This window comes from Vipera ursinii (assembly GCF_947247035.1).
Source record: "Vipera ursinii genome assembly, chromosome: 2".
Taxonomy (NCBI): domain Eukaryota; kingdom Metazoa; phylum Chordata; class Lepidosauria; order Squamata; family Viperidae; genus Vipera; species Vipera ursinii.
This window is the reverse complement of record NC_139513.1, coordinates 13,204,498-13,221,278: the sequence shown is the minus strand read 5'-3', so window position 1 is coordinate 13,221,278 and position 16,781 is coordinate 13,204,498. Positions and strand designations below refer to the sequence as shown.

Here is a 16,781-nt window from a genome sequence, read left to right as displayed (position 1 = left end):
CCATCCTGGAAACAGTGAGGGAACGGCCCCCGCTGCCTTGGCCCTGGCCCAGAGACCCTCCTTCTGCCAGAGACCCTCAGATCTGTCCCACTCTTGCCCAGGCCCCCATAGGCACCCTTGATGCGAATGATGTAGAGCTGGCCATGCCCATTCAGTAGGCCATACGCACTCTAGCCACGCCCACCCAGTAGGCCATACGCACTCTAGCCATGCCCACCCAGTAGGCCACACCCACCCTGGCCACACCCACCCGGCCTCCTGAGGGCAACCGCAATGCTGATGTGGCCCTCAATGAAATTGAGTTTGACACTCCTGCTCTATACCAATTATCCATGGAGATTTTCAGTCATCCAGGTCACATTTATCTGAAAGATGCTTTTCCATGAGGCAACTGGACTTCCTTGCTTTTCTTTGAGGACGTTTCACTTCTCATCCAAGAACCTGGATGAGGAGCGAAATGTCTTCAAAAAAAAAACAAGAAAGTCCAATTGCCTCATGAAAAAGCACCTTTGGGATCCCTCTGAACCAGTTTCTGCATGTTTATGGGGGGAAAATCAGGACACACCATTCTCCACACTGTGGGTACTGTTATGTATTGAGTTGTGGTACCATACCACATGAGCTAATGGCTCCCCAGAAATCTAGACAGGCCATCTCTGGTCCTGCAATTGGTCAGCTCTAGGCGGCAAGCAAGGGCTTAATCCTATTGGTTGCTCCTGTATGGGTTGACTATATATATATTGTGGCCGGGTGCGGCCCAAGCCAAGCTCAGTAATAACAAGAATAAAGAATGAGTTACTCTCTGTTCAACTCATTCCTGCTCATCAGAGCCCACAACTTAACAGGTACCATAACCATCTCTGCTGCAGACCCCACAACTCAGTGTGTTGTGTATGTAAATAGTTGCTAACAGGGAAGATAGCAGATTGCAAAAGTAGTCGGGTTTTGAGCGGGAGATTCAGGTGCAATCATTGGTTGCAATAAACAAGAAGCGGGAAAATAGACTCCAACGATTGGTTACAGTTCAAACAGTTCCACTATAAAAGGTTGCAACAATTGACAGTTGACAGTTGACTTTGTGTATTCAATAAACTCGTTCATTGTTAAACCACTCTGAGTCCTCGTCTATCAGAACCAAACACAGTGTTTATTTAATAAAGTAGGAAACTTCAAAATGTAAAGAATCTCAGTGTTTACATGAAGATAGACAAACAACAGTATCCCAAAAAGCCCCCAAACCCTATCCACCTTATAACTTTCTCACTCGTTATTCAATAATTCAGTCCAGAGGCATAGACTTTCCTGTCCCTTTGTCAGCTCTCATCCAAAACTTGGTTTTCTAGAACAGGTGGGAAAAGAAATTTCATTTCAGGCATGAGCAATTTTAAAATCAGCTGCAATTCGGGGTTAATATGTGAAGATCTAACAGTAAAGAAAATCACAAGAAGGCCTTACACTTAACACTAGGGAGTGTTCAGGTGTACTGATTGCTCCCTTGTCTTTTTTTTTTAAATTCCATTTATATCCCGCCCTTCTCCGAAGACTCAGGGCGGCTTACAAGCTTAGCAGTAGCCTTCATTCTATGTATATGCCTGCTTATTAGGGCTTTCACACACACCCCAAGCGGCATTATTACAAAGTCAGCTTAATTGCCCCCAACAATCTGGGTCCTCATTTTACCTACCTGGGAAGGATGGAAGGCTGAATCAACCTTGAGCCTGGTGGGACTCGAACCTGCACTAATTGCAGGCAGCTGGTGTTACTTAGCATTAGCCCACTGCTCCACCAAGGCTCTTTGGAGACAAGATACCACATTGAAAGACAGCAGAAGTCAGTTACCTGGGTATTGAATTATCTTCATCAAGCAATACTTTCTGGACAAGACCTGACAGGAAGGAGCACAGCTATAACAGAACAGTGTCCCAAGAGGTGTACCTGTGATTTTTTTTTCACTAACATGCTTTTGTCCAGGTACCTTTCTACATGTAGAGCCCTATAGAAGTTTAAATCCCTAGAGGAGAAGTTAATGATTACAATCAATCACCATTCTGGTTTTTGAGACCTCTTCTGCTACTTCTCCAGTGAGTGCCTTTGATGTAAACATCACACTGAAGCAACATGGAAGGGATCTTGCATCAGAAGAGGATAAATGCCTCAGGTTATGCTCTTTGTGGCACAATTTTGGGAGAGGCATGTGCTCCTGAATGCACCTCTCTCCTTTCCAGGTGAAGCTCAATATGACTCTGTCTGAATCGGGAAAGCCACTGGCATTTCCAGTTAGTGAGAATGCTTTGAATTCTTCCAATTCTTCTTCTTCTTGTTTGGAAAAAAAGGACTGATTCAGTCTTATGAATTATGAATCTCTGGGTTCTGCTTTTGATGCTGCTGATTTCCCAGCCAGTCTGTGGGAAGCTTAGAATGAAGTGCCCGCTAAGTTTGGAGGAGGAAGATAGAACAAAGCCATGGAGCTATTATAAGCCAGGAGACCATTTTATTAGTGTGGTCATCACTGCAGCAGTAATATCTCCTTTAACATTGCCTTTCAACATGGCTCCTAATACACAATCACATTTGTAAGTCATTCAGTGTGATGGAGTTGCATTCCCTCCATCTGTAGTTTTAACACTCTCTTTATTTTCTTCATATTTTACTTACTCCTAGTGTATATTGCAGGACCTGTTAGGCATATGGTGATAGCCTACAATGTTGGGTTGAAAATATATTAACCATAATGCTATGTCTTTAAGAAGTTAATTGGCCAATGGGTGTGTAAGTGTTCTCATGGCCATAAGAGGAAGCTAGTAACGTAGCTTCTCTCTCTCTCTGAATTCACTGATCTCTACTATTACTGTTTTTGCTCTGCTGTTGGTTTACTACTGTTGTAAACCTGAACTGTGTATTGACCTCTGGACTGGTAAGAAGATTTTGTATTTTGGATTACTCCTTGGACTGTTGCTATTGTGTATGACCTGGACTGTTTATTTTTGACTGTGCATTTTTGTTCTTACACCACCTCAAAGTAAAATACTTTTTGCTTTTACAACTCAGTGTACTCCTGTGTGTGACTCTTACTGCTCTCAGTACCCTTCCTTGTCTGTGCAACTCTTTGGTAGCACAAGGAGACCTCTGCACAACAAATTCCTTAACAGGACCCGTCTAATTTCCTGAATCAATTTAATTTCCATGGCTTCCCTTTTTTGTCTTCTTTATTGTAAGAGTCTGAAATCCAAGGATGTGACAGAAAAAAATCTGAAACGAGTCCAGGTTATTTTCCTCACCCCATCCAGGCCTTCATTCATCACTTGAATACTGACTTTTGTTTATAGTAATTATTGAAAGGGTTGTAGTTGCCCCTGCAAAGCCCATTTCCATATTTTTATAACCGCTGACTGACATTCTTATAAAATGAAGGTTGACTTGATGTCAGAGTTTCTTTTCTGAGTCACTTAGGAAACCTTTTCTTCATTTTATGATGGCTCTAGTTTTAATGAATGGATGATACTGAATGCTGGTTACTGGAGAATTGAAAATTAGGAATGCTACCAACAATGATGCTTTGTATTTGTGATTCTTAACGCTAATGGAGAACTATCAATAGTCCATATTCTCAACTCTCATACAAATTAAATGGTGATAGCAGATGTCTGTGGTTATGAATCAGTATCAGCTTAAAACTTAATAAGTTTGTGGAGACAAAGAGGAATAAATGTTTTATTATTTCTATTAATGATGATGACAATAATATGAATATTTTTACAGTAGTTTATCTACTCATCAGTCTAGAATCCTCCAGTACATTTTTGCCATTCAAGTTGTAAATAGGAACCCCCAGCTTCTACACAATCTCACTCTTGGACACAACATCCATGACAACTATTTGAACACACTTGGTACTTCAGATGCCTTGCTGGACATGCTCTCAACTGGCGAAGCCAACGTTCCCAACTTCAGCTGTGGAAGGAAGGACAACCTTTTGGCTCTTCTTGATGGAGCTGACAGGGACATCTCCATCCAGATGTCAACATTAGTAGGCACCTACAAAGTCGCACAGGTTTGAGTGTGTTTTTCTCTATCTGATAAAGTGAGTGGGGTGTTGGTGCTTGAACAACAGATCCAATCGTATTTACTCTATTGAATTCAAGAGCTGTTTTTTTATCATGAAGGAAATAACTACACTCTTAAATAAATAATAATTTTGCCAAATTCATGGTATTTTCAATAGTGAACAAACCCTTTATTCATGGAAATAATTCCAATGGATTAGCTGATCCAGAATATATATATATATATATATATATATATATATATATATATATATATATATATATATATATATATATATATATATATATATATATATATATATATATATATATATATATATATATATATATATATATATATATATATATATATTATGGACTCATAGGGATCCTACCATTAATTATCCACTTTATTTAAAAAGTATTACAAACACTTTAGCCAAGATGTTATTTTCAACCTAATATGTTCATGATCAAATTAATAACAAAAAAAGGCAATAGACCCCCTGGAGTGGACTGAATTAGTTACTGAGTGAACTATTCAAAAATAACCCAACCGACAGGTCCTTCTACTGGCATAAATAAGATACCTGCTGTACAGTATACCAGTTGGGTGGAAGATGGCAATTGTAATTTCTCTATATAAAGAAAGGGATACAAAAAAAGATCCCAGTTATTAGAAACCCATTCACCTAATAGATATTATTGCTAAAATACATGCTGGTTTCCTCTTGCGTCAAATTGAGAGTGGGTAGATGAAAAATGTATTCCTTCCACTAAAACAAGCAAACTTTAGGTAGGGTCAATCCACGGTTGACATAAGCTTTGTGTTGAATCATCTAATTACAAAATATATCGCTTGGGGAAACAATGGTTTACTCCCTTCCTAGAACTCAGCGTAGCATCTGACATGGTGAATGCAGAAATATTGTGGAGGAAATTGATTGCCCTTAAAATGGAACCCGGGCTGTTGACCCTGGGCAAAGCTCTTTGTACAAGCACTTGTTAGAAAGTGTGGTTTGGGCTCAATGGAACCACTCTTTACTAAGGAGTGAAACAAGGGGCATACTTGATTGATTGTTATACAGTCTAGAGATTAACAACTTGCCACGACTATCAAAGAATTCTGAAGTACACATGCTTAAGGTACTAAATGCTTACTTGAATACCTTACTATACCCTTATGTTATTATTATCATACTCATAAGTGGGTTGTGTAGGATATATAGAAGACTGGACTCCTAATCTAATAATTATCTCAGTATTAATATATCAAAATAAGTTAAAAATTGTGGTCTTTGGAAAATGATTTCATAGCTATAGGTGGCTATTATCATATTTCATTGGCCTCCTCCTCATCAAAGCAGCTCACACAGAGCAAAGGAACCAAAATAAAAACAAAAATCACAACTATCCATGGTCCTTAACCTCAATTAGCAACTTATAAATATATATAAGGCCAAGGTTACCCCCATGCTCTTATAGTTTGGGGCTTCAAATTGTTATCACTACTAGAACAAACCCAATCAAAAGATCTGAGAAGTATCTGAGGGAGGGATAACAGGACTTCAGCTGCTACCCTCAGAGCAGAGTTGAGAATTTATGCAATTTGTTGTCTAAAATCAGGGCATATAATTATTAGTGTGAAATTAAAGCTGTAGAAACTGACAGACTCCTACATTTGTATTTGTTAGAACAGAGAAAATTTCAATTAAAGACCTCTTGGAGTGTACAACTGACAAATTACATTAGAGCAGGGGTGTCAAACTCAATTTCATTGAGGGCCGCATCAGCATTGCAGTTGCCCTCAAGGGGCTGGGTGGGTGTGGCCTACTGGGTGGGCGTGGCTAGAGTGCATATGGCCTACTGGGTGGGCATGGCCAGCTCTACATTGTTCGCATCAAGGGTGCCTATGGGGGCCTGGGCAGGAGTGGGACAGATCTGATGGTCTCTGGCAGTAGGAGGGTCTCTGGGCCAGGGCCAAGGCAGCGGGGGCCGTTCCCTCACTGTTTCCAGGATGGCTTCGGGGGCCACATGAAACACTTCATGGGCCAGATCCGGCCCTCGGGCCTTGTGTTTGACATGTCTGTATTAGAGCTTTGGTTTCCTTGAGTCTTGTACAACTGGATTTAAAACGTTTGCGGCATAAAAATCTGGGATATTGAAGCAGAGAAAGATACAGTTATCCTCAGGAAAGGTGGCACGCTGAAAAGGATGACTCGCTAAAATTATACCTTTGCAATTACTAAGTATTTCAAAGCAGAAATAACCAAACATCACAGGACACTATTTAATAAGATTTAAGCTGATGGACAGAGTGAACAAATAAAGAACATTTTCCAAGTTTCTTATAATGAAGAGCTCCCAAGATTTGTATGTTTTATTCTCCTTTTATATGTGGTCTTATTAATATTATGATTTCTACATTCTATATCTTGATATGGCCAAATGACTAATCAACTATAAACTATTTAAAAATGTGCTTGACAACTAAGTGTATTTGCTAAAAGCAAGTACTTTGGACTTAATCTGACATCCAAATATAATATTTATTCTTTATTACTTTTTCAGATGAGTTATGCAACTGGTTTGGTGGCTCTTAGTGATAAAAGTCAATTCCCGTTTTTCCACCGGATGGTGCCCAGAGAAGGGATCCAGTACCCAGGAATTATCCAACTGCTCCTCCATTTCAGATGGGTCCTGATTGGTCTCTTTGCTTCAGACACAGAAAATGGAGACAATTTCATAAGGACTTTTACTCTTACGCTAGTCAGGAATGGAATTTGTGTTGTTATATCACAACGATTCTCAACAACTGGACATACAGCGCCCCTCAGGGATGCCCTCTCTAAGTGGAGACAAGTCAATGTCTTTGTTCACTTCACAGAATATGAATCCTTTGGGGACCGAATTCTTCTTTTCCATTCAACACTTGAAGGTTTGCCAGGACCCATTGAAGGGAAAGTCTGGATCATCTCCCCACTGTTGAAACTGACAATGAGAAGGCACAGATTTTTCAAATATGTCCATAGTATTTGGAACTTTGTTGTCAGGGGGAAAGAAAGACCTAAGGATGATGGCTTTGAACCCATTCTCTTTGTACAACCTGAGTTTCAAGGCCAGTCTTTTCGCTGTTCTTTTTCAAAGCAGCTCTTTTCTGTCAAGGGCCGAAGGAAATGCACCCAGAAAGCACCATTGGAAACTCAAGAGAAAACGATCGGCAACCAGATACCAAATGATCACCATGTTTACAGTATCATTAAGACCCTGGCCCATGCCTTGAGTGCTGCGTATTCATCCAGATACAGGTGGATAAGGAAGGCAGGCAAGGAGAGGTTGGTGTCTTCAAGGCTGCAGCCATGGCAGGTATGGGATCCAGACAAAGATGCATCAAAACTAGTTCCTTTGGAGAAGGAATACAGATGAGAGGAAGGAGAAGCTTCTCAGCTTCCTAGTGCCACAAAGACCAACAGGTTAGGCAACTCTAACTGCTGGGGGTATAATGTTCCATAGAGAGGACATTATGACATACATATTTTGATACTAAACATGGTATTTTTTAAAAAAAAGAAACATGAATTTGTAATGTATTCCTGTATGTACAGGTTTGTGATCACCATCACAGAATTTTACTTTCAAAAATTTCAAGGAATCCCTGAGAGCATCTAGCCCACTCCCTCCTCTCTGCAGGAATCCCAGTTAAAGGACTAGGACTGGTGTCTCCTCAGTATTTGTCTTACGACAATCAGTGAAGGGGACACTGGACTTCTCTGGTTTACTGGCTCAACTTCTCTGTTTTGCTAGCTCAACTACTCATCTTTAAAACTGCTTCTCCTTTTAGGATGTTCTCTTTTTGTCAGAAAGTCCTCTCTTTTGACTGAGTTCATTTTAGGTAAAGGTAAAGGTTCCCCTGCACATGCGTGCTAGTCGTTTCCAACTCTAGGGGCTGGTGTTCATCTCCGTTTCAAAGCCGAAGAGCCAGCGCTTGTCCAAGGACGTCTCCATGGTCATGTGGCCAGCATGACTAGATGCCAAAGGCGCACGGAACGCTGTTACCTTCCCACCGTAGTGGTCCCTATTTTTCTACTTGCATTTTTATGTGCTTTCGAACTGCTAGGTTGGCAGAAGCTGGGACAAGTAACAGGCGCTCACTCTGTTATGCAGCACTCGGGATTCGACTCGCCAAACTGCTGACCTTCTGATGGACAAGCTCAGTGTCCTAACCTACTGAGCCACTGCATCATTTTACCGTGTCCCAAACTCTGGAATAACAGCGAAAAGTTATTAAGCTTCCGTGTAACATACTTCGGATATTGGAAAAGTTCTGCATCTACCTTTATCCAACCAACAGATTTTGTAGTTGGAAAAGGTGCTCCCAGACTCCTTCTGATCCTCAGTTCTCATAGACCAGGACGAGGGGTGACATGATAGCAGTGTTCCAATATCTCAGGGGCTGCCACAAAGAAGAGGGAGTCTTCTCCAAGTATGGTGCCTGCAAGAGGACCTGGTATTTAATGCAGGTTCTCCCCAGACCAGAACATTCACTTCCTGAGTTTCTTATGGATACATTAGCCTTTCCATAACATCACACATTGACCGCAAATTCAGTTTACAGCCAATGCTATTTTGATATTTTTTTTTCTTATCAGTTTTGGCTTCTATTCTTCTTCAAGTACATAATTAATGACTATATCATCCAATTAATTATGTAATGTTATTTAATCATTAAAATACTACTAATATATTAGTATCAGTGATTAGGATACATATATAATACTATCAGAAAAACTACAATTGAAATCAGACTGAAAAATCTACATAGTATCTTCCATCCATTTGTATTTATATGAGATACCATAGTTTATCAAGTACTATTTGCTAAAATGCAGATATTTTCTACTAGATTTCATTTTTGCATTTCTCTCTATCGTGAAATTGATATTTTTTTTATTTTTTTATTTTAATTCCATTTATATCCCGCCCTTCTCCGAAGACTCAGGGCGGCTTACAAGCTTAGCAGTAGCCTTCATTCTATGTATATGCCTGCTTATTAGGGCTTTCGCCTCCCCCCCCAAGCGGCATTATTACAAAGTCAGCTTATTGCCCCCAACAATCTGGGTCCTCATTTTACCTACCTCGGAAGGATGGAAGGCTGAGTCAACCTTGAGCCTGGTGGGATGCGAACCTGCATGAATTGCAGGTAGCTGGTGTTACTTAAGGAGGCATTAGCCCACTGCTCCACCAAGGCTCTTTTGAATTTGAATTTGATATCTTTGAATTTGATATCTTTGAATAGACATCAAAGTAGCTTTGCCTAAGAGTTGGTATAAATTGTTCATTAAAAATCATGATTTGTCATCTCTGTCTGCATAAACGTAAATATAGAAGAATAGATGAACTAACTTATTCATGACTATCCCATTTTATGTGGAACACTGAAAAGTATTTAAGTACAATTTTACAAATAGATTTTATCCACTTAATTATCAAACCATCCAGTTCTCACCTAACTAAATTCCTAATAAATAGATCAGGTGGTAGTTTTTAATAATTCACTAAAATCAAGTTATATCACCAGCATTCCCACAATCTATTAAGGAAGTTTAATTATATGTGGGAATGTCTTTGGCAATGAAGGAAGAGATGCTTACTAGGAATGATCAGATAAGAGGTAAAGAGACCACAGCTGCTTAAAGGGCAGACAGAGAAAATAGGAAAGGATCCTCCCCAATTTTTCAGCCTTAAAAAGGAGTTGTTGGGAGATTAGCACTTTCAGTCTTGTGAGATTCTATTAATGTAGCCTTACAGTAAAGTAGAATTAGCTCATCTGGTGTAGCTGGGAGAAGATTAACCTGGCAAATTACTTCATGATTAGTCCATTCTTTCCAATAATCTTCCTGTTCTTTTCAAGTAGTTTATGAATAATATCTGTTTGTTTATTTGTAACCTGCTCCAGAATTTACCTTATAATTGAACAATTTTACCAATGATTTATTTTGCCAATGTGCTGTTTATTTTGTCAATATACTGTATCTTTTGAAGATACTGATACATCTTGTTCTCCCTACTAAGCATAATTGCAAGTTAGACAAGTGTAGAAGAAAAATTCAAATGTGAAAGCGCCACATGGAATGAGAAACAAAGTTTTCTTATTTAAAATTCCTGTATGTTCCTATTTTAGTTCCATCCCTTTCTGGAAAAAAATGAGTTTTGCAATCTTTCCAACTTTAAAATGTACTTGGACCAAACTGGAGATGTAAAAGCAGATCTGGACATCATGAGCTGGATTTTTCTCCCCAATGAGGAACCCATCCACAAGCAACTAGGGAGTTTTGAAAGACAGAGACTTATTACCAGTGAAGATGCATTTTTGCAGTTAAAGTTGCTCAACAAGGTAGGGAAAATATTGGACACCATTCTTTGCTTTCCAAAGCCTTTGGACTCATTTCAAATGGGATAAGCTTAGTTACTAAAGAGGATGAACTTCACTAAGAGTTGAACGTGGGGAGTACATTCTTATAGATTTTTAAATGGCTTGGGTGGCTTCAGTAGATTGACCAACGTTTCCTTCAGTTGCTATAATATGGAATACCATTTTAAGCTTATCTACTAACCCTAACCCTAATCCTAACCCTAACCCTAACCCTAACTTAATCCAGGGATGCGGTGGCCCAGGGGGTTAGGACGCTGAGCTTGTCAATCAGAAGATCGGCAGTTTGGCGGGTCAAATCCCGAGTGCCGTGTAGCAGAGTGAGCGCCTGTTACTCGTCCCAGCTTCTGCCAACCTAGCTGTTCAAAAGCATGTAAAAATGCAAGTAGAAAAATAGGGACCACTACGGTGGGAAGGTAACAGCGTTCCGTGCACCTTTGGTGTCTAGTCTTGCTGGCCACATGACCACGGAGATGTCCTCAGACAAACGCTGGCTCTTCGGCTTTGAAACGGAGATGAGCACCGGCCCCTAGAGTTGAAAATGACTAGCACGCATGTACGGGGGAACCTTTACCTTTACCTTTACTATGTGGTATAGCCATGTCCAACATGGGATGCTGAGTGATGATTCTTTAGGACACAGATCATGCCCTCTGCATTTAGTATCTCCATAAGTGAGAGAATTCCTCACATTCTGGGGATTGTGGTGCTGATAGCATTAACTCGGATTGTTCCTTGCCAAAACTGTGTGTTCAGTGAAGAAGGCAATTCTGTTGGCCAATGGCCAATATTCAGAGTGAATCTGATGAAACTGAATCAAGACAGGATGGGGGTCCTGTGGGACCAAGTGGGAAATAAGCGTTAAATTAGGATTCACTTTGTCCTAGTTCTGGACAGTGTCCCATGAAACAACAGGTCCAGGCTCTATGATGTTTTTAAGCAACACAGACCTGGCCAGTTATCCATGTCTCTCTTTCACCCCACAGAGATGTGCAATAGGCCTTCTACTCTTAGGAAGGAAGTCCAAGGCTTTCAGTTCACATGAAATCATAACAATTTCCCTGATGTGAAAAAAATGTCCTAACCCAGAAAACCACAACTCTGAAACGTGTCTTTTACCCAAAGAAAAGCACTTCCTGACATCAGAAGTAATGAGGGACGATTTGAAAGGAAATGCTAGTTAGCTTTAGCCTTTGGCTTGTATCTGAAAACCTTTAAATGTGTGCCTGTCTTTCCATGCCAATTGTTGTCAAGTTATTATAGTTTTTCAACAGAATGGATCTTTTCTTGGATACCTAGCTGAGCCTTAGAAATATCCCTTTCTGACATGGGGCTCATACTCATGTCCCACTTCCTGACTTACCCTTTTTGATGGACCCATTCCCATGACCTGACCTCCATCTCACTTCACTACAGTTCTAGAAACTAGGCAGTAATTTTCATCAGCAACACAGCCATATAAATTCAACAAATGAATGTACAAACAAACAAAGAAAATCACCGTTCAGGTTGACAGCATTAATTTGCGTTGAATTTTTCCTTTGTATCTTAACTGGGATAACTATATCTGAACTGGGAATACTGTATCTGAACTAGGATAACTGGGAGATGGTTTTCGACTACTTTCAAAGTGGAGCAGCTTGACAATGTTTAACATAGTCTACCGTAGAAGAAATCTTTCTAGAACTTCCTTCTTCACAGTTTTGTTCTACTTTAATAAATATAATGCAATAATCAATTTTCTGTGGATGCTGAGTCCCAATGTATTTTCTTTGGGATTCCTTGTTTTTTTTGCTTAGTCTCTGCCTCAGTCCAAATGCGTGGAAAATTGTCGTCCTGGATTTGTCAAGCAGGCTCAGGAAGGAGAGCCAGTTTGCTGCTACGACTGCATTCCTTGTCCAAAAGGGACCATCTCCACTCAGGAAGGTGGGTGACACTGGAAACCTTGTAAAAATGGATTAATCCAAAGCACTTTGATGACAGTGCATGTTAAAAGATGCATTGAGGCTCAACTGTTCTCCTATTTATTATTAAAATGCCCATTTTTTAACTATGGCAAAGTATCAAAAAGATCTTGAGAGCAGGGCTAGGAAGAGATAGGAAATAGTGGCAGAACAGGCAAGCTTTACCTCTGCCAGAGAAAACATTTCTTCTTTTTTTAGTTTTTATGGATCCTTCTATATTTACTTTCCTAGGAACATAAGAGGTCTTTGAAATTCGAGGCACTGTCTCAAGTTGATCTTTTGAAAAGATTATTGCAATGCATTCTGCATGGGTCTTTTCGTGGGGATCAGTGGGAACGTATCACTGGCCTGAAGTGGTGTGGACACATATATATGCACCTCCTTACACCCATATTATCACTGATCTGAGTAGCCATTCTAGATTATTAGCAGGACTAGCTTTCTCTGCCAACCAACTAGTTTTTATAAGAAAGACATCATCCTCTGTGTTCAGTATATTAAAAAGTGTCAGGTGGCAGCACTCGGGATGTTTGCCTAGGAAGATTAACTTCTTCATGACTTACTTTTAATAAATTAGGTTGCTATGACGGTTCTTTACATTACACAGAAAATATTCCCCATAGGACTTCCCCATATTTTATAGATCATAGCTATGTGTTGTTGTTTTTTTAGAAAATGACATTCCTCTTATCATTTTTCTGTGGAATTGTTAAGAAATGCATCTTGGAACGTTGTCCTATCATCAGGTGTTTTCCCAAGAAGGTATTTCTTGAAAGGTAAAAGTTAAAAATCTTATAGAAATATTGCTTTTGGGTTTTCTCAGATACAAAAAAATGCACCAAATGTCCAGATAATGAATACCCAAATGAGGACCGAGTCCAATGTATCCCCAAAGTTATATCCTTCCTGTCTTATAAGGAACATCTAGGCATCATCCTGGTCTCTTTTGCCCTGCTCTTCTTCCTAATCACAGGCCTTGTTTTAATCATATTCACTAAACACCGAGAAACTCCCATTGTCAAAGCCAACAACCGGGATCTCTCCTACATCCTCCTGGTCTCCCTCCTGCTTTGCTTCTTGTCTTCTTTTCTCTTCATTGGTCAACCAAGGAAAGCCTCTTGTCTTCTCCGACAAACAGTTTTCAGCATTATCTTCTCAGCTGCCATTTCTTCTCTCTTGGCCAAAAGCATCACAGTGGTGCTGGCTTTTATGGCCACAAAACCAGGAAATCGTGTGAAGAGATGGTTGGGGAAGACCTTGGCCAACTCCATCGTCCTTTCTTGTTCTGCAGTCCAAATTATCATCTGCTTCATCTGGCTGGGAGTTTCTCCCCCATTCCCTGACTTTGACCTTCACTCCCAGCCTGGAGAGATCATCCTGCAATGCAACGAAGGCTATGCTGTCATGTTCTACATCACCCTCAGCTACATGGGTTTCCTGGCTGGCATCTGCTTCATGGTGGCTTTCCTAGCCAGGAATCTGCCTGGGGCCTTCAATGAAGCCAAGCTGATCACCTTCAGCATGCTGGTCTTCTGCAGTGTCTGGGTGACTTTTGTGCCCACTTACCTGAGCACCAAAGGGAAATACATGGTGGCTGTGCAGGTCTTCTCCATCTTGTCCTCCAATGCTGGTCTGCTGGGCTGTGTCTTCATCTCCAAGTGCTACATTATCATTTTGAGGCCTGACCTGAATACAAAGGAGCAGCTTACAACCAGAAGAAATGTAAAAAATTGACAGAGGAACTTCAAGTCTCGACATGTTCCAACAGGCCACAACTAGAAAATGGTCCAAGTTGTTCTCCATATATGAGTGGGCAATGATTTTGCTTCAAACAATTAAAGGGAAGCTGGAAGTGTCCCTAATATTTGTCCAGTGAAATTCCAAGATGTCTACAGAGCTCTGTTGAACGCTCAAAGGAGCATATCTGTCCTCTGCCCTTAGCCTACTTGTGGCCTGAGATACTACATTCAGATTTTTGAAATATGACATTTATGCAATGGGAGTCTTGTTGATATGGCAGAAACATAGCCGATATGTACAACACTGACTTATGAACTTAGAACATGAGAGGCAATTATTGGGAAAGTTCCCAATTAAAAACATAAGGAAAGGTTTTATTTTTAAGAACCAAACCATGGTATTTGATCCTGGACCCAGAATGATCAGGGTGATTTGTGGTAAATAAGAAACCATGTACGAGTAAACTACGAGTAAACTACAATAACAGACTGTTAACAGAGTGCTTTGAATTTTAACTTTGCTGTTGTTTAACCTGTTAACTATTTTTTCTTTCATATATGTAATGTATGGACAGATCAGTTGGGTTGCAAATAGATGTACAAACTTATAAATTTGGGACCTGCTTTGCAAGGGGGGGAAGCTCTTATTGTTGCAATAGACTTGTCAGTGTTCAACTAGAGGGGATAATATGTGTTTTTTGTCCTTTATATTTTAATTCATATTTTAATGTTCTGACTTGTTTTGTTTTGTCTCTGTTTAATTTTTTTGGTTTTGAATTTTGTGTTTTAATCTTTTGAATAAAATACATTTGTAAAAAAAAAAAGAAACGTATGTGGGGGAGGGTCTCTAACAATGCCATTATTTTAGTTGTATCATAGTTTATCTGCAGTTGGAGTTCTTTTCAGTATTGGACTCAAGAAGGAGGATAATCTGGATTATCCAACTGGTCCACTAAAATATTATAAAGAAGACAGGAGTTAAATACAGCCTTGTAAGGTTTCTAGAAAAGAATTACAGAATTAGATATTTAGTATCGTACAGATGAGGTGTGAGGGAGGGAGTTGAGATTTGGCATAAACGCCTAGTTGGAGTCTGGAATAATTCACATATCTCCAAATTCTTCTTCTGGGCACTTCAAAAGTTTCTCGTTGGTCACTGGCAGATCAAGGTGGATTCCATCCTTGTCCTGAAGACATTTTCGTTTCTTCTTAAAATGAAAGTGTTAAGTTTTAAAGTTTGCTAAGAGATCCTATTCACAAAAATACATCATCTTGAACTTATCCGATTTATTTTCAAATTTAGCTATCTTATCCAATTAGCCATTAAAATTTGATTACAATATGAAAAATGAGATGCTTCATCCAAAAATTATAAAAGAAGAGTGTAAAAGGCCTGAATGACACCAGATTTTGTTCATTCCAAGCAGAGCTGATGTGAAAAAGAATGAAGAGTTGGGTATGAACAATGTGTATTAGTGTGAGTATTTTTTTATTGAGAACAAAAGAAAAGTAAAATCATTACAAAGATGGTGGTTGTTATGAAGAAGCAAGTGATTTCTCTTCTTGTAGATAGAAACTTGGGTACAGGAAGAGTGTATCTGCTCATTCTGCTCAGTCATTACACCTCTTCCTAGTTACCATGGCAGCATGAGAAAGAGGTTGCAGAACATTATGCATATATTTATCTAATTTTGTAGGTAGCCAATGTAGTCTCAGTCTGAGAGAAGATGTCAGTCTCAGTCCCTTCAAGAATAATGAAAAGCTCCTTCTCCCTTCCACAGCTGTACTTAGGAACATTGGTCTCCCCTGCTGAGAGAAGGTCCAACATAGCCTCATAAGTCATTCTGGGATTCAAATAATAGTTATGGAGATTCCAGCCCAGATGGATGTTGGGAAGGGGCTGGAGATCCTAGTTAATCTCTTGGATCACAATTTCCATCCCATAACCAGGCCCAAATCCTGACTGAAAGGGGTCCAGATAATCCATTTCATTAAGGACCCCCTGCAGCTTCCAGGCCACCACCTTTTCCATTACCTTTCCTAAGAATGGGAGCTTGGAGACTGGCCAAAATAATGTCCAGGCAGCTGGGATCCAGTGATGCTTCTTGAAAGCATCTGGAAATGTCCCCTTCTCCAGTGATGTGTCAATCGCTGCCTGGACTCACCTGCTAGTCACCATGCTGGAGGCTTTAAACACCCAGAAGGGACAAGGATCTAACTGGCAGGTGGTGGTGCTGACAGCACCAAGGACCCTGTCCCCTTCATCAGGGTCAACAGGATCAAACCATTCCCAGAAAAACAGTCCATCCTATCAAAAACAGTATCATAAAAAACAGATTAGAAACACAAGTTAAGACAGGCAAGAAAATGATAAGTGAGCACCTATCCAGCCTAGATGAGTTCAAATCACCAGGACCAGATAGATTACACCCCAGGGTTCTCAAGGAACTGGCAAATGTGATCTCAGAACCACTGAACTATATTTTTCAAAGATCCTGGAGCACTGGGGAACTACCAGAGGACTGGAAAAGAGCTGATGTAGTTTCCATCTTCAAAAAAGGGGAAAAAAACAGATCCAGGAAACTACAGACCTATCAGTCTGACC

The 16,781-nt window shown here is 40.0% G+C and overlaps 1 protein-coding gene across 1 annotated transcript; it reads left to right on the top strand.

Moving 5' to 3' along the window:
• Positions 1-2,118: 2,118 nt before the first annotated feature.
• LOC310633335 (vomeronasal type-2 receptor 26-like) lies at positions 2,119-14,171 on the top strand (the record flags this gene model as incomplete). Its single annotated transcript, XM_083351038.1, has 5 exons — positions 2,119-2,158; positions 3,813-4,051; positions 6,615-7,409; positions 12,273-12,399; positions 13,261-14,171. The coding sequence occupies 5 exons, from the start codon at positions 2,119-2,121 to the stop codon at positions 14,169-14,171; spliced, it is 2,112 nt and encodes a 703-aa protein (XP_083207164.1).
• Between the last annotated feature and the right edge of the window lie 2,610 nt (positions 14,172-16,781).